The sequence below is a fragment of the Mytilus edulis genome, chromosome 14 (genome assembly GCF_963676685.1).
Source record: "Mytilus edulis chromosome 14, xbMytEdul2.2, whole genome shotgun sequence".
Lineage (NCBI taxonomy): Eukaryota > Metazoa > Mollusca > Bivalvia > Mytilida > Mytilidae > Mytilus > Mytilus edulis.
In genome coordinates this window covers 22,429,277-22,455,176 of record NC_092357.1, presented here as the reverse complement: position 1 = coordinate 22,455,176, position 25,900 = coordinate 22,429,277, and the positions used below count along the sequence as shown (strand labels likewise).

The following is a 25,900-nucleotide window of genomic DNA, read 5'->3' as shown; positions in this document are numbered from 1 at the left end:
ACGGGCCATTTCCCATTGGACATAGTGACCATTTGCCATTAGACATGGTGACCATTCGCCATTAGATCCACTGACCATTTGCCATTAGGTTCACTGACCATTTGCCACAAGACTTGGTGACCAATTGCCATAAGATATAGTGACCATTTGCCATTAGGTCCACTGACCATTTGCCATTAGACATAGTGGCTATTTGCCATTAGATTCACTGACAATTTGCCATCCGACATAGTGATCATTTGCCATTAGATTTACTGACCAATTGCCATTAGACATGGTGACTATTTGCCATTAGATTCACTGACCATTTGCCATGGTGACCATTTGCAATTAGATTCACTGGCCATTTGCCATTAGACATAGTGACCATTAGCCATTAGATCCACTGACCATTTGCCATTAGGTCCACTGACCATTTGCCACAAGACTTGGTGACCAATTGCCATTAGACATAGTGACAATTTGCCATTAGATTCACTGGCAATTCGCCATTAGACATGGTGACCATTTGCCATCAGATTCACGGGCCATTTGCCATTGGACATAGTGACCATTTGCCATTAGCGACATAGTGACCATTTGCCATTAGACATAGTGACCATTCGCCATTAGATTCACTGGCCAAAAAAGCAAAAGTGTCGGACAAAAAGCAAAATAATCGGACAAAAAGCAAAACGGACAAAAAGCAAAACGGACAAAAAGCAACGGACAAAAAGCAAAAGTGTCGGACAAAAAGCAAAATAATCGGACAAAAAACAAAACGGACAAAAAGCAACGGACAAAAAGCAAAAGTGTCGGACAAAAAGCAAAATTATCGGACAAAAAGCAAAAACGGACAAAAAGCGAATTGCGGACAAAAAGCACCGTATCAATCGTAGTACAATCCATTCAATTTGTTGTCGTTGTATTCAACCTTGTTCCACTTTCTAGCAATTAACCTTGATAATTCACAGACATATTCATAAGAGTTGACATGTAATATCATATATCATATCAAATATAGTCTACAAAATAATCCCATGAAGCAGAACGTATTCACTACCATCATGTTTTTAAAATACATTAGTATACATATAACCTACCAACTTCCAAGTAAGGACCGAAGCTCATAAGCTCAGCAACGGCAAGAGTGTTAAACGCAAGACTACGGAAATGTTGGAGAGCCGACAACATTGCGTCGGACATTGATACCTTACGGTAATCGGTGCCACCTAGTGAAGGGATCTGATTACCATTTGGAAGTCCCCGTGATCACTCCGGTTTTTCTTAAGGATGTTCGCTACTCCGTTTTTTATACTGTTATAAATTGATAGTATGTATAAAAAAAACTGAACTAAACTGAAGCATCAGAAAAAAAATTAAGAGTCTGTGTGTTTATTTTCGGAGATATATAAGGCCATTGAAAATTTGGCGGGACATATGATTCTCTCTAGATTTTTCATAAATTTAACATTGACACTTTTTTCCTTTCTAAAACTTTGTATTTTATAAAGTTTTCAAACATGACTTTTTAAATTATATGTACAAAAAAATTATGAAAAGAGAAGTAGAGGTTAGCGGGCAAAATTGTTGAATGGGACTATATTGATAAAATCAGAGAATTCGGAACATCTGGCAAAAAGTCTTTACTTTTCTAAGGGAACTACCATTTGATTTTTACCTAAATTGTCATCCTGCCTTTTTTTGGCAAAGTGTCTTATCCTGCCTTTTTTTTTAACTCAAAACTCCTGTCCTGCCTATTTTTTTCAAATTTCATCCTAGCCCCCCCCCCCCCCCCCCCCCTAAAAATCAAATGGTAGCTCCCTAAGTTGTGTTTGTGAATTGCTGATTGTATTGTTATCGTTTATCGTTCTTCTGCAATGTCATTGCCAGTTTATCTTTAATTTTAAGCATAGGTTTTTATATCTCTATGCTCTTTTGCATAATATATATTAAAATAAATCTGTTTTTATACTCCAATTGACTCGTCTACAAAAGAAAAAATATACAAATATAAAATTACTGAAAGTAAAAATTCGTAAGGAAACGGACATTCAATATATTGCGTAAAAGATGGGTTCATATTTGTTTAAGTAAAATGAATGATGCATCATGGTTTTAAATAGAATTATTCAGCGGGGAAGTGAAAAAAAAAACCAGTTTGTTTTAATTATGATATTATTCCTAGTATTGATTGAACTTGAACATTAATTGAGAGAAGAGGATAATAATCAAAAGACATCAATTAAGAAAAATGGTATTATACCTGTGTTTCATGTATTTATTTGTTTCAGTCGCACACATGTCGTCCTTAGTTCTCGGTTATTTAGCGAATAAATGTAGTCTAGACAATGATAAATGACACATCAAGAATGTTTATATTGAATGACTACACTAGTCTGAAGTTAGATTACACTTGAAAAGTCCGCTCTATATTACATGTTATAAGGTTCTGGAAAAGGGATCCTATAATCTTTTTTTTTGTATGTGATTTATTTTTGGTCATTATCTTCTATTCGTTATGTTTAAAACCCCATTATCCATAATTCTCTATTCTCATTTTTTTCTTTATTTTGTTGGTCCATTTTCTGCAGTATTGGTTTATTATTCTCTACTCTTTTTATCATTCTCTACTCTGTTAAACCCCATTCAGGCCCGCAGATATTTCATATAAAACCACATTTAAAAGAAATGTCAAAATTTAATGTAATTCAATCTTGATGAAATTTTACTTTAAAACTCATAAATTTCTACAGGTTTTTCTTTTTACAGTTTTGCACGAAATAATTGTTTTGACTTAAATATGTAAATTAATTTGAAGTCAGTAATGGTCATTGCTCTCTATACATGATATGTACCCATGCGCACATGCGTGTAGACTACTAAATGTTCCCTAAAGAGTGCTCAATTTAAATTAAAATTATTAATAATACTAATATTTAAAATCAGTACATCTAATTCACTGCAGTCATTGTGTATTTGTATGTTAATTATTCGTTAAAATCCGACAAAAAAATCAATTTCAAGATATAGAAAAGAAGATGTGGTATGATTGGAAATGAGACAACTCTCCACAAGAGACCAAATGAAATGTATTATGGAAAAATGGGTTTTTAAAGAGTACTTGATTCAACCTAAAGTATTAATAATACAAATATTTAAAATCTGTCCAAGTTAGTAACTGCTACCATTCTGTATTCATGGTATTTGTTCATGAAATGAGGGGGTGACCTTTTTCGGGTCGTCGTGGTCCGGTGTTTTTAAGCTCGAGATTTATCCTTTCGGGATTCGCGGGAATTCTTTTTCGAATTTCGGGATGTCGGGATTTAAATTTCTTTAAATTCGGGAACTCGGGATTTCATGTCTAACTCTTTAACCACGGGATTTCGGGATCAGCCCTCCGACCCCCCTCTTTCCCCCCTTCTTCCCCATTCCTCTTAAATATATTCATTCAAATTAGACAAGGAATAATTTAAAGATAGAAAAGAAGATGTGGTATTATTGAAAATGAGACAACTCTCCACAAGAGACCAAGTGAAATGCAAAATCAGCACTATTTGAAGGCTTACAAATTATATAAGTATAAGATAAAGACATTGTATTTCCTAATCATAGGGCTCATAACAAGCATGTAATCACATACAGTAAAAATAAAAAGCCTTTCTCTCACACTCGCATACACTCACACATACAGCTATCGTTCTGCAGGGGTGGTGTTCTCGAAGCTATCTTAGGATTAGGACATGTCCTAAGACCATCTTATGACAAGTCTTTGTCCTAAGTCGTGTTCTCGTAGCTCTCTTAACTTAGGTTATTTCACATTTTTCTACCTAACTTTAGGACACCTAATTAGGTGTCTTAAGATCATCATATCTTCATCCTAACTTTTTGCATGCTTTTTTCTCATTTTTTTACGTGAGGATGAACATGAAATGAAACTCCCCATCGGATATTAACTCGTATACAGAAATAGTGCATGATTTTAAACTTTGAACTTCGTGTTTAACGATACGATGACACTACGAATTCATTATTCTCATTTCAAAACAAATTGTTTTCCAGTTTAAATCACGATCCGTTTTGATATTATTTTATAATTACATTTAAAATCATGCATTTTATTAAATACATGTTATTACGAAATTTCGTAAACAATTTCATAATATGGTTTCGTCTTTAATAAATGTTTTATCAAACAATTACTTTAACTATTTAGAATTTCGTACATAGGATATGTTTAGGACGTCTTAACATAAGATGTGTCTGAGATAGCTTCGAGACACAACTTAAGAGTGTCCTAAGTCGATCCCAAGTCCATCCTAAAATTGGTCTTATCTATGACTAATTAGGACGAATCTTACTAGGATACTTTCAAGAACACCACCCCTGATTAAGGATGATTGATTTAACAGTACAACATGCATCAATGTACTGTATGTTTAAATTTAACTAAACTTATCACAGGGCGAAACGAGATCTATAGATAAAACAATTTCTTGCAACGGTACCTATTAACTAGTTGGTTTTGTTTTGTTTTTTGTGTTATTGAAGGTATACTTCTTACAAAAAAATATGCGGTTTTAGGATTTTAAAAGGTGGACAGCCTGGCTAAATAATGTAAGGATTTGGATTTTAAACGCCCATGTATTAACAATATATGTCGCTCCTTGTTGGCTGCTTAACCTCTTGCTACAGGTGTCAGACATACCCCCTTATGTTTAATGTATGCAAGCATGAATACAGGTTTATAATTGTTTCAAATGATGTCGTAGTTGTAGTTGGTCATGTCAAGCTGTAGTATTTTCTGCAACCCTAGTAAATAAAGGAGCTACAATTTGATTTTTAGTGGGAGAAGGGGCTAGGAAGAATATTTTGTCCTGCCTTTTTAGTTCTCTCTATTTGGTCCTGCTTTTTTTTTATTATTAATTTTTAGTTTATCTGGACTTTTATTACAATAAATCGTTTTTCATAAATTGTCAACCTACCTTTTTTCACTCAAAACTCCTGTCCTACTTTTTTTCACATTTCATCCTTACTCTCCTGTCCTAAAAGTCAAATGAAAGCTCCCTTTGTGGCATCAATAAGGTTATAGAATATTTTCAATTCTTCAGAATAGTTTGTGCAGTCATACATGCATATCTAAACTAAAACAGTCTTGTCTTTGACACTATTGCATATAATTCATAGCTATTGGTATGCCACAAACAGAAATATTTTTTCCCTCACTGTTGAAGGCCATGTGATTGCCTATACTTTTTTTATATTCACTTTAATTCAACTTTCACTTTCAGTACATTTGTTTGTTCATGGCGATCATCTTTTCATTGGTGGAGGAAGATCGAGTGTCAAAGCAGAACCATGACCTTTGGTAAGAACACTTTCCATCCTAGTCATTTGGAGAGGAATATAAACCTCTGATGTTCAAGATTAGAATTCAAAACATCAGTGTTGATACAGTAAATGTAGGTGTATTACTTCGACCAATCGCCCACAGTGCACAATTGAAATTTTGATGTAAATAGTCAACCAGTTAGTAACTGGTACTAGAATGGAATTGAATTAACAGTTTCATGCAAAACCACCATACACGACATATAGTTAATTTGTTGCTTATAGCATAGTTTATAAGTACCAGTAACCAATGCAACTTATCACTTCAGTTGAATATTGATCAATGAACCATAAAAATGAGGCCAATGTCAAATGGTTTGCCAAACAGAAAATCAATCATTTGAAACGCAAAATACAGTTGAACTATTAGTTATAGTATGTGAGAAATAGACATAACCATGATCAGTCAGGGGTGTTACTTAAACAAGTTATTTTTTTAAGTTACTTATATAAGTAATTTTTGTTTCTAAAAATAATAAAATTACTTAATAGAGTTATTTTAATTTTCAATATAAACATAGACTAAATGTAGTTTTCATGAATTTTGATATCACTTTATATCATAAACAAAGAATTTATTCGATTTGAGAGGAGTATAGAAATAAAGGGTTAATTTAAAAATAATGACAAAAATATGACTTGAATAAGTTATTTTATACATTTTTGAAAAAATTAGTAATTACACTTATTTTAGGAACATATGTGATTGATTTTGATTACAAATTATAAATAACTTCAAGTCTTAATTAATTCTCAAGTATCTATCTATTTATATCAGTCTACCTTCAAGATTTTGGAGGAAAATGATAATTTAATAGTCCCAAGAGACCAATCTTTGACCAAGAAGCGTCGTATGAAAGATAAGTGCGTCAGAAAGTTAAATAGTGTTTCAGAAGAACTAGATTTTATATTTCATGGGAAAAATAACCAGATGACTGTGAAAATTTGTTAAAGTTAGTAAAATCTGTATTATTGGACACCTATAAAAATATTATTCAGAAAAATTTCTTATATAAGTTATATTTAAAATAGCCTCGTTTTCAACATTACTTGTATAGGTAATTTTAATTGTTACTTGTTTAAGTAAAGCCCCTGACTGATGATAACTTAACATTGACCAATAAAACCATCAAAATAAGGTCAAGGTCAAAATGAACATGAGACATCTGCACTTGACAAACATTCCATACACCAAATACATTAGACCTTTAATTGCTTATATAGTATCTTATCAATGAACAAAATTTTTAATCATGAAAAGAAATAAACTTTGAAAATCATTCCCCCCTTTCTCTTGGATTGGAAAACCCCCTTTTTAAAATAGCTGGATCCACCTCTGCCTGTTTGATGTCAATCCCTATATTTCACATTCTCAGACTTTCATTGCAGGCTAAATTAAAAGCATTATAAAGAAATAATAGTATAGCTGAACCCTTAAAACTTTTCAACACTTGGTTTACACTAAAAGGTTGACCAAATGTTAGGGAAAATCCATTTTTTTTCCTATCAAATGCCATCAAATCACCATAATTTGATTACACCTTAATATTTTGGGTAAAGCATTACAATGGAATCCTTTTTTTTTTTGTGCGATACTAATTTTTGGTAATTTCACTAATATAAGTAAGTGTACTCCCAGTAAACAATCCAACGTTGACATTACGTTGTGACAACGTAATACTATCGTTGTGACAACGTAGTAAAATTACGTTGTGTGAACTCCAAGGCACGTGCTGACAACCATCTACACAACGTTGGCACAACGTAATTTGTGACGTAATTAAACGGTAATTTATTACCATCATAAAACGTAGTAACAACGTCACAGCACAACTATAAATGTCCCTTGTCCTCATTTAATTGATAGAATCAATGCAATTCCATTGAAGAAGTATGTAAACAGGGTCTTTATTTTTTCTTTTGACCCGTTTTAAGTTGTAAATTTTTCTATGTGGGAAAGATGGACAATTGTTGATATGTACTCTATTTCCAAACTGCAAGCTGTATATGAAATTGTCAAAAAGTTGGGTTTTTTTAATCTTTTTGGCAGGTTTCAGTGTGAAATGTATAAATATCTAGTTTTCCCAAAAATAGTTTTTTAAGGTTTATAAAGTCTTAAGTTTTTAACTTTTGCAATACTGAAGTACAAGAATTACACATTTCCATTTAACAAATGCAACTTTTTTTTCTTTTAACACATAATACTTTTCAAAAAAAGGAAATTTTGTATGATGGCCAATAAGACAACCCTCTATCCTAAAATCAAATATTGATGATGTTAGCAATTATAGGTACATCTACAGCCTTCAACATGACATCTTGATACGTGCTTCAAATTCTGAATGTTTGGTATTTCAGTGGCCTAGAATACAGATTTCACTATGATGGCGGAAATTCTAGAATGAAGGTTTCACTTTGACGACGGAAAATCATTTTTAATGAATTATTCAGAAATACAACAAACTACCACATTTACCTTAATATTTACTGAAAATTCATTCAGCTGGATTCACTACACGATTACAAGCTAGGAAAATCGGCCCAAAATCTGACTGTCTAATTTATAAATATATATATTCTACACAATTCATACACACTTCTAAAAATATCCCAAATGAAGAAAATACCTGAAATTCAATTCAACTAACTATTGCTTTTTTCCATTGACCAACTAGAGATAGTATAAAAAAGAAGATGTGGTATGATTGCCAATGAGACAACTGTCCACAAGAGACCAAAATGATAGACCTATCCAACAGTTTAGACTTTTTTTTTCTTACAATGTACATGTAGCTACATGAACCAATAAAAAAAATAATAGTTTGTTTCTGAATTTTTAATTTTTATTCCAAATTTTAGTCTTGTGTTAGTTGTATATACATTGTACATGTCATTCCAAATGTTGGTTTTCTGCCCTCTAATCAGCTGGGCAATTTGCGCAATTGTTTCTGCATATATGTAGTTGGTATTGGTAATGTTTTCTACTCTAGCTCAGTCAATATAGTACACTGGATATGTAGGATGGCTTGTTTCGAAGCTAAGACATTTTTACATATATGTGGTTAAATTTTCGGAATACAAAGTGTGATTTTTTTTCACACAACAATTTCTTTGAAAATTTAAAACTTTGAATACATTAAAAAAACTCCATAGTTTTTACATATTTATACTATGATCCTCTACTTTCCAGATCAACACAAATGGTAAAGCTCAGTCACTTGTTAAAAATGAAACATGTTCAATATCACTACAGAGACAATTTTTGTTTACACACAACTTTTGTGTTCCTCATTTGATGGCGCATTAGTTCCTCATTTGGAGGCGCATTAGGAATATTGACCCAGCTGGTCTTGTGTTGGTTTCAGATCTCTGAAAAAAAAAATCATAAATTATAAAATACAAAAAAATAAATTGATCCCAACTTATGAATTACAGCAGTTCTTAAAAATTATCCTGTGTTTAAACATAATCAATATTTTTTCTATTGCTGGTCCTATAATAAACTGCAGATTCATAATTATTTTATGTTGTTACTAAGATGTTTGTATCTTTGCCAATTATACACATTTTGATGATGTATGTTAGAAATTTAACACAATTTCAACAGTATATAATTATTCATAACTTATGATTAACCTTCGTTCTTATTTAAAAAAATAAATTTGTTGTTAAATTGAACATGTGTTAATAAAATTATGTCTGTTCCAGAAAATACTATGTCCGCCCCTAAGGAACAGCCCTAAGCCCTTTTAAAAAAAAAAATCCCAGCACCGACAGAATTAAAAATTAATAAGAACAACACTCCCTTTGCATTTTGGTATTTCATACACAACCACCCCCAAATAAAATTTAAGAAAAGAGCTTTCCCTGGGGGAGAGGGGACATAATATTTTCTGGAGCAACCAGTGGTTATTCTACAAATAATAATGAGTCCAAATAATTAATAAAGGAAGTTTGGTTTCACAATATTGTCATTTTTCAATTAATTTAAGATATGCAAAGGATTCTACCTTAATAAATTTAGCATGTACATCGATACAACAAGACCTCATAGCATATGCCAATGAACGCAATCTATAAAATCAACAAATTATAATTTAATAAATAAAATTAATATAGAAAAGAATGTGTCCATGAGCCACAAATGATCTTATCAAACTTAATTTAAAGGACATATCTACAGAACAGTAAAGCAGATGCTCTCCAAATTCAAACTCTGCGTTTTATATTAATAGTTGTGTATTGGTTGCATAACATGTGGTTTTGGCAAATATTAGATAACAAAATCCAATTTTGAGTTCAATGTACATGTATGTACATACAGTACAAGAGTTAAACTATATCACTCAGTTAAGGAGGACAGAAAAAGAGCTGATCAACTGATGTTTACCTTTTTAAAATCTTGGTCCAAATTTTTGAGCTGGTGCATGCTTAACTGTTACATGGTTACTGCAATGATTTCCTCAACCCCAGACACTTTGGATCTGTGGATTTATATACAAGACTCTGGAAAAAAAAATTAAAAATACGTTCAATTATCTTTTATATTCTTCTGTCTGTTTCATATAAAAAAAAAATGTGGTATGATTGCCAATGAGACAACTCTTTACAAGAGACCAAAATGACACAGAAATTAACATTTATAGGTAACCGTACGGCCTTCAACAATGAGCAAAGCCCATACAGCATAGCCAGCTATGAAAGGCCCGAAATGACAATGTGAAACAATTCAAACGAGAAAATTCACCGCCTTATTTATATAAAAAATAAACAGCTGCGCCATGAGCGCATGATACACCCGACGTCTTGTGTGGAAGTTTTATGCAATAATCATAAATAGTTTCAGAGAAAGTTTTAAGCAATAACCATATATTGTTTTTGAGACACGGCGGGACATATGAAACCCCCAACCCTGTTTTCTTTTTTTTTTTTTTTACAAAAAACTAAATATCACTAAAATAAAATTTTGAATCAAAACCAAAAAGTATACAGATCTTTAGATTAATATAACAAAGAAGTGTGTAAAGTTTTAAGCAATAATCATAAATTATTTTTGAGATACGGCGGCATGTAAAAAAACCCTCCCCTGTTTAACAAAATACTCAATAACTCCAAAATAAAGTTTTGAATCATCACCAAAAAGTATACAGATCTTTAGATTAATATAACAAAGAAGTGTGTAAAGTTTTAAGCAATAATAATAAATTGTTTTTGAGATATGGCACAACATGTAAAAAAAACCTCCCCCTTTTTTACTAAATACTCAATAACTCAAAAATGAAATTTTGAATCATCACCAAAAAGTATACAGATCTTCAGATTAATATAACAAAGACATGTGTAAAGTTTTAAGCAATAATCATAAATCGTTTTTGAGATATGGTGCGACATGTAAAAAACTCCTCCCCCTTTTTTACAAAATACTCAATAACTCAAAAATAAAATTTTGAATCATCACCAAAAAGTATACAGATATTAAGATTAATATAACTAAGAAGTGTTTAAAGTTTTAAGCCATAATCAAGAATCGTGTTTGAGATACGGTGCGACATGTGAAAAAAAACACACCTTCGTTTTAGTTACAAAGTGCCGTAACTCAAAACGTTTTAATCTTATTTTCACCAAAAAGTATACAGATCATTTGACCATCATAAGAAACAGCTATGTTAAGTTTCATGAAATTTGGATAAGTCGTTCTAAAGTTACGGTGCGACATGTTTACGCCGGACAGACAGACAGACGGACAAACAGACACCGGACATTTGTATACCATAATACGTCCCGTCAAAATTTTGAAAGGCGTATAAAAATGTTAGTCCAACAAATCTTTTGGAGAACAAAGTGACAAATTTAAATGCATTCCAAAATTCATATGTTTTATGATTGATTACAACATTGTTTCTGATCACATATTTAGTGATTGTACATGTAGCTCGTCATTGATAAACATGTAGATTTCATACTATAAATTGTACAGCAAAAAAGATGTCCCTATGTACTGTTTTTAACACCTGTAAACTGGGTTTTACCCTGAAAACAAGAAAATTTTACCCAACTTTCAAGGCTAGATCCTAGTCTACATGTAAATCATTATGACACTTTCAAGACTTGGAAGGCTGTTTTTTTATTTTTTTCTGGGACGCCTTCCTACAACGACCTAATCCTATTACGACATATGTGATGGCTATCTTAATTTTTTTTTGTGACGTCTATATTTTACAACATCTTTATTGGCACAATTGTCTATTTCCATGTCAGACCCAGTGATACAATGATTGATCGTTTGTTGCTCAACATCCAGTGGCAAATATTTCATGCATGTTAGCGACGACCCCCAGTGATATATGCAGCATTATCATTAATAGGCCGAGTTTGTAATATGCCAAGTTTGAAATAGCGGAGTTTGTAATGGACCCAGATATCTAGCTAAAGTGCTGAGATGTATAGCTTCACATTTTCTGATATTGATAACATGGATAAGACTTTTATGCTTCAATGATAATCAAAAAATAACAGAGCAAAAGACACTTGTAGCCTTAATATATAGGGATAGTAGCTCTTGTCACAGATAGAAAACAAGTACTTGTGGCTGTGCACCCCTCCCCCTTTTTTTTACTTTCTACAGTTACCGGTACTTATTTTTAATTGCATATATCTTCAGAAACAACACAAGTTAATCAAGCAATTTGATAAATGGATTCAAATAACACACATTATGGCTAAAATATCTTGTATCAGTGCAATATATTGACAGTATAAGAAAAAGTATCATATTTCAACACGGTCAAGTATAACAGACTTGAAAGAGGCGCCCAACACGGTAACAGCTGTTTTATTTTCATCAATCAAACTTATTTTTATCATGGAGAACCTATTTGGTGTAACGTGCAATCATTATTTTACCTTTTTTTTTGTTCTGGAATCTGGATCCACAGGTATTTGGGACATGGACCCCCCTTTTTTGGACCTCACTAAAAAAAATATTGTTTAGTGTTTTTTTTTATTTATTTACAATATTCTACAATGTATAAACACATATCAAGTCTCAACAGTCCATTGCTAGTCGATTACAATAACTTTTTTTACTATCCATACGAGCCCAAGTGAAAAAAGATTCACTTGGGCTCGTATGGATAGTAAAAAAAGTTATTGTAATCGATTACAATAACTTTTTTTACTATCCATACGAGCCCAAGTGAAAAAAGATTCACTTGGGCTCGTATGGATAGTAAAAAAAGTTATTGTAATCGACTAGTAATGGACTGTTGAGACTTGATATGTGTTTATACATTGTAGAATATTGTAAATAAATTTAAAAAAACACTAAACAATATTATTTTTAGTGAGGTCCAAAAAAGGGGGGTCCATGCCCCAAATACCTGTGTCTGGATCAAGCTAAATGTTCCACTGCAAATTCCTCACTGTTTTCAAAAATCAAGCGGCAAAAGTGCGCATGCTCAGACTTTTCATAGTATGCAGCGGTAAAACCCGAGTACTGCTGAACGTTACACTAAACGATTATGAAATCCAAGTGATAAATGATGACAAAATTTTAATGATATATTAAACAATAAATATTCATATAAAATACATATATTAGAACATTAAAATTGGATTTGTAATATTTTCTTTGACATCTTGATGCAAATTATGTCTGCGGGAAAAAAGGGGGAGTTTTTTTTTTAAATCGAAAAAATCGTAAATATATTCTAGTGAAGGTGAATGATCGATATATCCAGGAATACTCATTATGACATACCCCAAAAATTCGTCCCATAAAACCAGATTTTTGCAATGTATTCACTACGTTCTTATAATGTCGATACGACGTAACAAAATGTTACGTCGGATTATGACAGTTATTAGCACGTTGTCACAACGTAATAAAATGTTACGTCCTGACAAGGTACTAAATTTACGTGAATCCGACGTAATTTTATAACGTCGTCTGTACGTCTGCATCCAACGTTGGATTTTTACGTTCCCACAACGTTGGTACGACGTAAACTCACGACATGACGTTCAGACGACCATTAACCGACGTCGGGAGTACGTCGTGTGTTTACTGGGCTAGGAGGTATAAATTGACTATATATAGAACTGTAAACAAATTTGTACTAAGTTAGCAAAATCATAAAAATCAAACATCCATGAAAATACCATTAATCAACAAAAATTGGTACTAAACAGAAGTAAAAACTATCTACAGTAATTTAATTCTCTTGTTTTTCAGAGGATTTATAAATCATATAACATTCTTCAAACAGTTTTCCTACACTGTATGACTATTTATTTTCATACAAATACACTAAAATAAGCTTCCTGACTTCAATAGTTAAGTTCATGGTATTCTTTTACAGCTCTTCAACAGTTGGCTTTCCACAGATCTGTTATCATCAGCTTCTATAGATATCTTTTCTTTGCCTCTAATAGGCAGCTTTCAAAGATCTTTTATTGACAGCTTTCTTCTGGATTTTTCATAGATCTTTTATTATCAGCTTTTGTCAATATTGTTCACGGATCTTTTATTGGCAGTTTAATAACTTGAAATGCTTGCTCACATCTCTCAATGTTAAGTCATATTATTTAGACATAAAAATAACTGGATGAGATCGTTACGCTGAGATTGTAATAGAATGTCATAAAAAGTGCTGTAGTATATTGTTGCAGCATGGTCTTTAGTCAGTTCTTGACCATTTTCAAGTCTCTCATAATGGTCTTTTGATATTACCAACATTGTCAAGCTAATCTGAAATGAGCAAAAATAACAAATTAAAATATATATACTGTCATCTATCTTTTTCTCAATCAACATTGAAAAAAAAACAGCATTAGATAAAAACAGATTTTTTAAAAATTCTATTTTTTTGGTTTAACAAAACCAATTATTAGTCATAGTTCAGCTATCACAATATAGATAAATAAGTAGATAGAAAGATGGATAGATACTTTGTTCTCTAAAGATTAAAAACAAGTATACAGAGAAACGCACCATACCTGTAGCCAGAGGAATCATACTAACTGCCCCCCCTGAAAACAAATAAGCACTTTTCAAGTCAACGTTCTGTTTGAATATTGTGACCTGATAAAGGTGAGTTTGTGAGTCCAAATACCCTACCCCCTTGGAATTCCTGGCTACGGGCCTGTATACAATATAAATACAAATACAAAAGTTGAGGTAAACAAATGCAGTACAATGTTCTCAAATGAAGTACAAAATAATGATGGCATACATGTTAAGTAGAGGGTGATAAAGGGTTATTTTCGTACAATGTGTTTTGCCATTTTTATTTCACGTGCAGCCATGAAAAAGGTTTGTTATTCACCATGTTTCATAAAATTGGTAAAAGAACAATGTGCAAGACATTTTTAATTGTTTGTTCATCATGTTCATCCTGAAATTGCAATTTTATTTTGCATTCTTCCATGCAGATACCCTCCTCTTAGTAACATGTACTGTCAACGTATATTTGTTCCTGAGAGAAACAATATTATAATAATATTTGTTCTGCGGAAATTGTGTCATGGAACACTTTTTCCATCTGTATTATATTTGATCCACTAATATTAGGAACTTATCTTGTATGTTGATGAGTATAACAAATGTTCCCATTATGCTGAAGTTTAGTTTACACCTGATTGATTAAATCAAAACAGACTTTAAATGGTAATTATATTCTAAATCAAAACAGGTTTCAAATGTTAATTATCAGTGGCGGATCCAGAAATTTTCATAAGTGGGGGCCCAATGACTGCCCGCTCCAGTCATGCGTCAGTGATTCCCTATATCAGCAACCAATTTTTTCCCAAAAAGGGGTACCCTTATATTCTGTGAGAGTACTACACTAGATTTAACTCAATAGAAATGAAACAGTTACAAAATTAGTTGAATATATAGCAGTGTATAGTAATTGTATTTTGGCTCTCAGGAAGATATATACAAAGAAGAAAAACAGATTGTGTAGGTATTTGTATTCCACAACCTACAAAAATCATGTGATCAGACAGGCTATCCAGTATGGCAGTTATTATAGTTCAATATCAAAAAAGAAGATGTGGTATGATTGCCAATGAGACAACTGTCAACAAGAGACCAAAATGGCACAGACATTAACAACTATAGATCATACTCCGTATAGTGACCAATTGTTGTTAATATCTGTGTCATTTGAACTCTTCATGACTTGTCTCATTGGCAATCATACCACATCTTCTTATTCATATATATTGAATGGCTCAAAATGTAAAAATATATTAACCCTAGTTCCATCAACTAACATTCCTGGCATTGAGTATTCTTCACAAGTGTTATCATACTTGTCCTTTATAATATCATGCAAGTCAACTAACAGAGCTCCAGCATGTCGGCCTTTCAATCTATCTTCTACTGATGTTCTGGAATATCTAGAATCATCGTCACTTGAAGTGTCATTCTCTGAATCACATTTTTGCTTTTTTCTACAAGGTTCTGTAGTGTCTTTTGGCTTATTGCTCATCTGAAATTGATAAATGGTTCAATTATATACACAAATGTGACCTTCCGAATTAGAATATTTACCTGATTTGTAAAACGTGAGCAACAGGAAGGGTGCCACATGTGGAACAGGATCTGCTTTCCCTTCATGAGCAAATGAGATCACCCTAAGTTTTTAGTGGGGTTATTGTTGCTTAGTCTAGTTTTCTATGTTTTGTCTTGTGTACTATTACAGGTCTCTTTGTCATTTTCTTTTTGAGCCATGGCATTGTCAGTTTATTTTTGATGTATGAGTTTGAATGTCCATCTGGTATCTTTTGCACCTCTTTTATTGTGGTTGGTTTTGTTTAAATGTGAACTGAGACTTTTTCTCTTACATCTCCTTGAGAGACAACATAAGATTCCTATAAATTTGAAATACTTTGTTATCCTTATTTAACAAAATGTTTAATGTGATACTGTGCATTCTGAATTTCATTTATTTTCGTTGGGATCAATTTATGTGGATTGATGAAAATTCTAATATTCCAAGATATTTGATTTCGTGGTTTTGTCAATCTCTGTATACAAAGCCTATTGAAAATGTGTTATTTGTCGAACATTTAAAATCGTTGTTCACCTGTACTCACAAAACCCACGAAAATTGGTATCCAACAAATAATAATGAATCTACAGTAGCTGATTTATGCACAAAAATGTGTAATTAGTAATTGCGAATTTAGAAAAACTGAATGCAAAAAAAAGTAAAATTGCAAGTTTTTGGTTTCATGCTGTTTTGTCAAATCTATATCATGTTAGTAACAATTTCACAATGAAAAAATATGTCAAACTTTCAGAATTTACAGTATTTTCTTTCTTAAAAGTCAGATAGATTGTTATGTCAGTCTTGGGTACTACTTGTACAAGTAAACTTTATTCCTCCAAGGAGTAAATAGTAATATACTTACTAATATATAAGTAAATTTTGTTTTGTTTAAAATGTTTGAATAATCTTCCCTTAATTTTGTTAAAAGTTTACTTGAATAAATGTTATGTTTTACAATCCCTAAAACTCTCACATTTTAAGATGTGAAATCATTATTGCCTTTAAAAAAATTTTCATGCTAGCTCATAATGCATGTTATGTTAGATTAGCGTTCTATCTTTTATCTCATTAATTCAACAGAGAAATTCATTGAGCAAAGATCTTAAGAAATTGTGCAAGGCATTCAAAAATTGACCTTTGGGGGCTTGTAAATGAGCAGTGTTCTGAAGATAGTTCTTTGTCCATGATATTACAATTTGATGATTAGTAAAGATATCTGCAAAGGACAGTAGTGGATCCAGAGAGGGTGGGGGTCCAGGATTTGGAGCTATAACATGTTTAAATTGATGTTCTTGACCTTAAAAAAACTTGTATAGTACATCATGTACATAGTTATTGGTCAAATCAATTATGAGTCAAGTGCTTTACCTAAAAATATAGTTTAAACTCATTAGTTAACATCTAGGTATAAGTCATCTTGTAGCTAAATATATTTTGGGGTAAACAGTTTTGGGGTGATTGTTTATTTTCTGGCTACCAGCTACTAGTCTGAAGACCAATATTCTAACATTTTTTTATATTTATATTCTAATCAAATTTGTGCAAAAACTTTGTAGTCCGAATAATATGGTACTAGTATATGGCATCAGACTAGGTGCTAGTGGTACAGACTGTTATCATTAAAAGTGTTGAACAAGTTTATGTGAATAATTACCTGGACTACACAAAAAGATGACCTTGATTTAGAAAGATCAAAGCCATATTTATAGAAAAGAAGATCTGGAGTGGACGTCAGATTAAATCCTGGTCTTCCTAAGAAATTCTCCCAACAAGATCGTTCTGGATGATTGCTGAAATGCAAAAGAGAAAATCAACAGTAAACACACATACTTTTTTGTTTGGTCATTTCTATATAACATGTATTAAATATTCCATTATCAAATATATTAAAACAAAAGTTCTTTTTTATCCATTATGACCTTATTTATGTTTCATTTTTTTCTTAATTCAAGTAATATTTCATATTTGTTTTAGTATATAAATTAGAGGATAAATTTAAACTGTTTAAAAGGATTTGAACTGTATGTAGAATACTAGTTGTTTTAGGACAAATGCAATTTTTAACAAATTAACTGCCAAATTCTGGATGTGCTCATTGGAACTTGGTAAAGTTGGCAGCCTGTATTAAAATGTGTAATACTGAAATTGGAAATTAAACAAGTACAATTATCACACAGTCACTAAAATGTAAAATGTACTAATAAGTCGATACATGTATCCTTCAAAGAATAACATTAAAAGTCTTCTAACTTATTTTATTTTTAATGGAGTCTTTTAATAAGTTTGAATAAATATATATAATTAATAGGGAGCAAACCAAAGGTGTGCTGGTTATAATCATTTCTCCCTATATTTTTAATATATCACATCAGTCCTTTTATCCAGTAGTTCAAGAATTGTTCCAAAGGAAACACAGAAGTATCATTGTTTCATGTATTGAATTGCTATAAATTAGATTGTTGGTTTTCTCATTTGAGTTCCCCCCAAAAAATGGACAACTTTACACTCTTGCAAATAAATAAGAAAAGAACAACAAAAGACACACACAATCAACAAAACACAACAAATGTACATGTAACAGGCTATTATTTGAACTTGGAATTATTTTTAATTATGGAATTTGCTTGATTTCTTGTTATTGAAATTTTTAATAAATTCCATGCTTTTCTGTGCTGCGCACAACACTTTCTATTACAAAGAAAATAATATATTTTCAATAGAATGTACTGTGCCGTGCACAACACTATCTAACCAAAATACATTGTATGGAAAGTGTTATTAACCGCTCAAAAAAATCATATTACCAAATAAACATGGAATTTATTAAAAAATTTAAACACAAGAAATTATGCAAATTCCATAATTAAAAATAATTCCAAGGTCAAATAATAGCCTGTCATGTACAGTTAAAAAACCCAAAAAATTTCCTAAAGGAGGGGGGGGGGGGGGGGGGGGCACTTCCTATTTACATACAAGGTGATAGTATGTGCCACTGGAATATGTCAATTTTTCAGGCTTGAAAATATGTGTATAGGTCTGGAACTTAAAAACAAAAAATATATGATAAGGTTAATATAGATCAAATAATTTCTTCACTGTCATCTTTCTTTATGTTCTTGGTTGTGTTTTTATCAACCAAATTTTCTCTTTTGACACTTTGGTAATCAATTCGTACATTGCACACCACAAAAAACCAAAACAATGTGGGAAAAGGTAACATTTTTACCTACACTATATACAAAAAGGTATACATCATTTGTAAATTTTTAAAATATAAATTTTATGAAAAAGGTGGGGTAAACAGAACCCAGCTGCACCCCCTATCAATAAAGTATTGAAGGGATTGTATTGTACCTAAAACTGACATCATGAATGTTAACAAAACACCTATGCTTATCCATCTACATGCATCTAGGCCAAATAAAAAAGTATGTGTGTTACTGTAGCCCTACCTACCCTAATTTTTATCCCCTACCCTAAAGTTTCTTTGGCCATTTTTTATTGAGCACTGTTAAAGTCACAATGTTGCTCCCATAGACTCAATGTGAAAAAAAAAACCTACCTACCTACCCTATTCTATTTTCAGCATGTGACAGTAAACACACATACTTTTTTGTTTGGCCCTATACATTGTATTAAATGTAAAACCTACTTAGTACTATGGCATCAATCAACAAACTTCAGCAAACTGTGACACTAACTCTAGATCTGTATAGTACACCTATGCTTATCCATGTATATTTAATATAAAAACCTACTATGGCATCAATAAACAAACTTCAGCAAACTGTGACACTAGCCCTGTACAGTACACCTATACCTATCCATCTGTAACAGTGACATTAACTCTGTACAGTACACCTATGCACAGTGTAGATACTATTCTGTACGCTATCCGGAAGTCGCGATTTTCGAAGCGAGAACTTTTTGGATCACATTTTAAATTTGATGGGTATACTGAATTAAACGGTAAGTTGATCATCTTTACATTGCTTAATGATTTATTCAGCCGACATCGATATTCTCAAATGGTTTAGAATTAAATTCCGCACATTCAATATTCGTGTCTTTGCCTTAATCAAGAGATTTTCAAGTGCATCACTAAGAAAAATCAGTCGACGAACCTAAAAACAATCTTTTTGCCCTCTTAGTGTACAAATTAACGTTAAAAACCAGACTTAATTAACTCAATGAAGTATATTTCAAGTGGTGGTAAAAGTTTCAACCAGATCTTTGAAGCCAGAAATAAGAAAATTACACTTGTTTGAATTTCTCACTGTACGATCAGTCTCGCTTGTTTATTTTAGAACTGTATGATCAGTCTTTATGTCACTGTATTCTAGTGGCGATTTCAAAGTTATTTACGATAAATTAGAAGGTGGCATTTTTCTAAATAACACATATATATTTCAATACATTCACATCCTGAAAACTTATGAATAAAATTGAGAATGGAAATGGGGAATGTGTCAAAGAGACAACCCGACCAAATAAAAAACAACAGCAAAGGGTCACCAACAGGTCTTCAATGTAGCGAGAAATTCCCGCACCCGGAGGCGTCCTTCAGCTGGCCCCCAAACAAACATATACTAGTCCAGTGATAATGAACGCCATACTAATTTCCAAATTGTACACAAGAAACTAAAATTAAAATAATACAAGACTAACAAGGCCAGAGGCTCCTGACTTGGGACAGGCGCAAAAATGCGGCGGGGTTAAACATGTTTGTGAGATCTCAACCCTCCCCCTATACCTCTAACCAATGTAGTAAAGCAAACGCATAACAATACGCACATTAAAATTCAGTTCAAGAGAAATCCGAGTCTGATGTCAGAAGATGTAACCAAAGAAAATAAGCAAAATGACAATAATATATAAATAACAACAGACTACTAGCAGTTAAATGACATGCCAGCTCCAGACTTCAATTAAACTGACTGAAAGATTATGATTTCATCATATGAACATCAGGCACAATCCTTCCCGTTAGGGGTTTAGTATCATACCATCATAACATATATGAGAAGAACATAACCCGTGTCATGCCAACAACTGTTTTTAGAATAAATGTGTTTAGTTCCGATGCAAAGACCTTATCAGTGACTCAATATTAACGCCAAAATATGCAATCTTTAATGACTTGACAACAGTATCGTAATTATATCCCTTCTTAATAAGTCTATTCAAAGGTTTTGTAAGTTTCTGAGGTGAATACTGACACCTTTGTGCTTTATAAAGAATATTACCATAAAAAATTGGATGTGAAATACCTGAACGTATTAGAAGTCTGCATGTTGAGCTATATTTACGAATGATGTCTTTATACCGATGATAAAATTTAGTAAATGTTTTGACTAGTTTGTGATATCGAAAACCCTGGTGTAATAATTTTTCAGTAATACATAAATTTCTCTCGTTAAAATCTAAAACATTGTTACATACACGAGCGAATCGTACAAGTTGAGATATATAAACACCGTAAGATGGTGACAAGGGAACGTCACCATCTAAAAACGGATAATTAACGATAGGAAATGAAAAATCATCCCTTTTATCATAAATTTTAGTATTCAGCTTTCCATTAGTGATATAGATATCAAGATCGAGAAAAGGGCAGTGGTCATTGTTAGTATTAGCTTTATTTAAAGTAAGTTCAACAGGATAAATTTCATTAATATACATACTGAAGTCGTCATTATTGAGAGCCAAAATATCATCCAAATATCTAAAAGTATTATTAAATTTGTTTATCAGATGTTGTTTCGACGAAACATGTTTTAGCTTGATAGGGTGTACTCGACTTACTACATTAAGTATAAGGATGTTTAAATGTTGCTAAAATAAGAGGAAGGTTTGATGTATACTAGTAAATAAGTTTCAGAAATGTCCTCCGTTATACTTAAAATTGTACAAACACACAGATTTAGTTGTTATATAAAAATGCATGTATTTACACACATTCGAGGCCGTACTGTAGCCTATAATTGATCACAGTTCCTTCACTTTGTTTAAGATGTAGAGCTATATAAAAAAGATGTGGTATGATTGCCAATGAGACAACTATCCACAAAAGACCGAAATGACACAGACAATAACAACTATATAGGTCACCGTACGGTCTTCAACAATGAGCAAAGCCCATACCGCATAGTGAGCTATAAAAGGCCCCGATAAGACAATGTAAAACAATTCAAACGAGAAAACTGTCTTTTTGACACTCAATTGTACACCACTTTGTCAAGCGGGGGGTTATAGTGATAAAGAAGTCCGTCTTTCCGTTCGTCCGTTGGACCGGTACAATATGTTTCGCCGGTTTTGTAAGCGCATCTCATCATAAACCACTTAATATACATTGGGGGTTCCGGCCATTTTTAAATGGAGAGGGGTCCAATCCAGGAGAAAAGGGGATTCCAAATATATGTTCCCATACAAATTAATTGATGGTTAAAAAAGAGTTTCAAACTGCCGGATCCCCTTTTTTTGAATCCGTCACTGATATAACTATTAATTTATCTTATTCGGATTCCTTATCATAAATGATAATGACTGTATTGTGTACCGTCTATTTCGACTTTTAGTAAAAATCTTTTATGGGGTTTCTTTATATAAGATACGGACTTCAACATTACATTATATGGGGGCACCCATCAGGTATTTCCAACACCTCCTAAACCAATCATTAAAGTTTTCTGAAATTGCTCCATTTTTACTCGATTAATGCATTATGGACCTTCTATTTCTGTAAACTTACCAAAATTATATCACATGAATTATCCCCCTACGCAAAGCTGTCTTTATCCAGTTTTTGTTATTTTAAAAGACAAGCTTGATTTATGTTATCATCAATTGGTCAACGGCGGACGGTGTAAATAATCTTTAAAAATGTAATAGCTTAACAGATAACTGTAACGATACACTATTACAAAGTCCACAAGCGAATCATGTATTACTTTTTAGGCATTTGATTTTAAATAAGACTGATGGAACAAAAATACAATTATTTTGCCGTCTAAAAAATTCATCCGAAATATATTAGTATTATCTGATGAAAGCAGTTACACGTTATAGTTCCCTGGATAGTTCATAATATCACATATACACGTATATACCTTCAAATTGCTGTTGTTTTTTCTTCAAAATCACGACTGGTCATACAGTCAAAAAATCTGAAATCGCTTCTAGAATACAGTCAGTTCTAGACTGATCGTACAGTAATTTATTTTGGGATCCTCAAGGAAAACATATTTTTTTATGGGAAATACGAATATTCTACTTAAATACGAAAAGAATATTGAAACAGTATATATTTAACTGTAAACTGGTGCAAATATCTGCAATAAAAGATTATTTGCTTTGTACTACGAGAGCAAAATTGTCCATCGATTTCACTTTTTTCTACCAAGTTGATGTGATGCACACGTATATTTTATATTCTAATGCATGTTTTTGTTACAGCTACTCATATTTATGATGCTATATATACCTTGAAGATGTTCAAAGCACTTTGTAGATATAGGAGTAAACAAATGATGAGAAAAGTTACCGTAGGCAAAACCGTCCTGTTAGCCAGTTGGAAATCATCGCTTCGAAAATCGCGACTTCCGGATAGCGTACAGAATAGTATCTACACTGTGCTATGCTTATCCATATATTTAATATAAAACCTACTATGGCATCAATAAACAAACTTCAGCAAACCGTGACACTAACTCTGTAAACAGTGAACCATATTCTGGTTCTTCCATGGAAGCTTTGTCACACAGATTTTCCAAAAGTTGTATGAAGTACTGCAGAGATCTAAAAATAAAAACAACATTCAAAATCTTAATAAATTATAATACTAAAAATAGACATGATAGAGGATTGTTGTGTAGATGTGTAATTAATAATATCTAATTGCTTTGAAGAAGTTTCTTTAAACAATCATCATAATGCTGGGAACATTTTTTTCATTTGTTTTCAAGTTTTCATAACTGTTCATGTTAACATTAAAAAATAAATGTTTGTTTCCTGCTTCCAAGTCAAAATAAATAGGGTAGGTAGGTAGGGATTTTTTTTTTTGTGGCACGGTTTCTAACATGCATGCACTGAGTGTCAGATTTGAGATTTCAGTCGGTTTAATGGTACATGTATGTTTGGTTGGTAATGGGAATACAAAACTCCTCCCCTTTATAGATCCTGACCCTCTTGATTTTTTAACACACACAATCACCAACATAGTAACCACAAGCCAGAACACAAAAATAGGCAGACAATACTTAATTTTAAAAGATAGATGGGTCAAAATGTAAAATTGAGAATGGCAATGGGGTGTGTCAAAGAGACAACAACCCAACCATAGAACAAACAACAGCAGTCTACATTTCTGAGTTGATGCAGTATTCTAGAGCTTGTGTTCACTGCAGGGACATCATCGCTTAAATAGTTTACGGTCCGACAACATCATGATCTGGTAAATTGCTATTAGGTGAGAGTGTCAGCATATTGTAGACCAACACTAAGCCAGATTTATAGTTGCTATTAAGTTTAATTACCATATTTAAAATCTGTGGGAAGATTGACTTATGTATACATGTTATAGAACTATGGATAAATTATTATGTTGTGTTTGTATAAAAGCTGACAGGTAGACCGTGGTGAGCCCCTGTGGGTTCAAAGTGGTTTAGAAAATTTCATATTGAGTTCATGACACTGGGGACGTCATCTATTGATGCTGTTGTATTTCATTGTTTATTGTTCTACAAAATGCATCAGGTAACATTCAGTGTGCAATAAATTCCTTACAATACTGTGCTGCCATTGCATTAAAATGATTAATCAGCAGTAACCAGGTAACTAAAGGAATGAAATTAAACATGTCAAGAAATTTAACCTATACATTGTAAACATGGTAAAAGTTTGATTAATTCGATACATACATCTGACAACTATAGAATGCAGTAGACATAAACAATTCCTGCTTTATGTCTGTCAAATGTTGTTTTATTCTAGAAGCATAAAGTCTAAACCCATCAAGACTCTCAGAAAATGTTAGAAAACTCTTCAAGTATTCAAAGTACTTCATTTGAATGTCTGTTAATGCAATGTTTATACCACCTCTCTGGAACACATCTGTCCCACTTATAAGATGTTCGTAAGATATATGTAGTTTTTTCTCAACTGTTTGTGTCGTCCATTCAGAGACAAATGGTGCGACATACATTTTGCCACTGCCACTGTCCTTACTGCTACGTTTTCGGCCGTTTGCGTTTGACTTCAGCATGAATTTGTCAATTTCACTATCTGAAGATGATTCTGACCAACATCTAGTTCAGGTCGTTTTCTTGTCCTTTGCATGTTCAACAATTTAGATTTTGATTATTTCACTGAAATTGTGACTCACAGACTGGGGAAAGACACTACAAAGTCATGGTTTGTAATTTAGAATCTTCTCCTTTTCTATGTAGATTCCTCCGATATTGGAGCACACGAAAATGCCTTCCCTGGATGCGCCATTGCTGGTTGTCCTAGTTTCGTAATCTTCTGGTAATTTAGTAACTTAATCTACCTCAAAATCATACTAAAAATAATATTTTGCATATAATAATTATATGTCTCTGCTGAGGCAAACAAATTATCACCTAGAAAAGTTTTCCTATACAAAAAAGCAAATACTGAACAAATTAAAGAAAAGCTAAATGACATACATCTTAACAATATTACAAACCTAGAAAATCTTACAATGGACGAACTTTGGGATAATTTCAAAACAAAGGTATTAAAAACCATGGAAGAGTCAATCCCTACTAAAATGATTAATAACACCAAAAAACTACCATGGATTAATAAAGAAATAAAGTCACTGATTAGGAAAAGGAACAAATTATTCAAAAAAATGAAAACAGACTCGCATAGTAAAATAAATAAACAGTACAGGGAAACAAAAAAACTGTTTCAGAAAGAGACAAGAAAAGCTTACTGGACATATCTGG

At 32.3% G+C, this 25,900-nt stretch overlaps 1 protein-coding gene across 2 annotated transcripts; it reads right to left on the bottom strand.

The window, feature by feature from the left end:
* Window positions 1-13,448: 13,448 nt before the first annotated feature.
* On the bottom strand, window positions 13,449-25,474 carry LOC139502503 (uncharacterized). Of its 2 annotated transcripts, none has more exons than XM_071291985.1 (5): window positions 24,848-25,474; window positions 23,640-23,726; window positions 17,584-17,719; window positions 15,630-15,866; window positions 13,449-14,119 (listed from the first exon to the last, which is right to left on the bottom strand). In XM_071291985.1, the coding sequence occupies exons 1-5, from the start codon at window positions 25,189-25,191 to the stop codon at window positions 13,943-13,945; spliced, it is 981 nt and encodes a 326-aa protein (XP_071148086.1). In that variant the 5' UTR covers window positions 25,192-25,474; the 3' UTR covers window positions 13,449-13,942. The 2 variants fall into 2 exon arrangements, with proteins under 2 accessions (XP_071148086.1, XP_071148087.1); XM_071291986.1 differs by having other exon boundaries at window positions 23,598-23,726; window positions 24,848-25,469.
* Window positions 25,475-25,900: the final 426 nt, after the last annotated feature.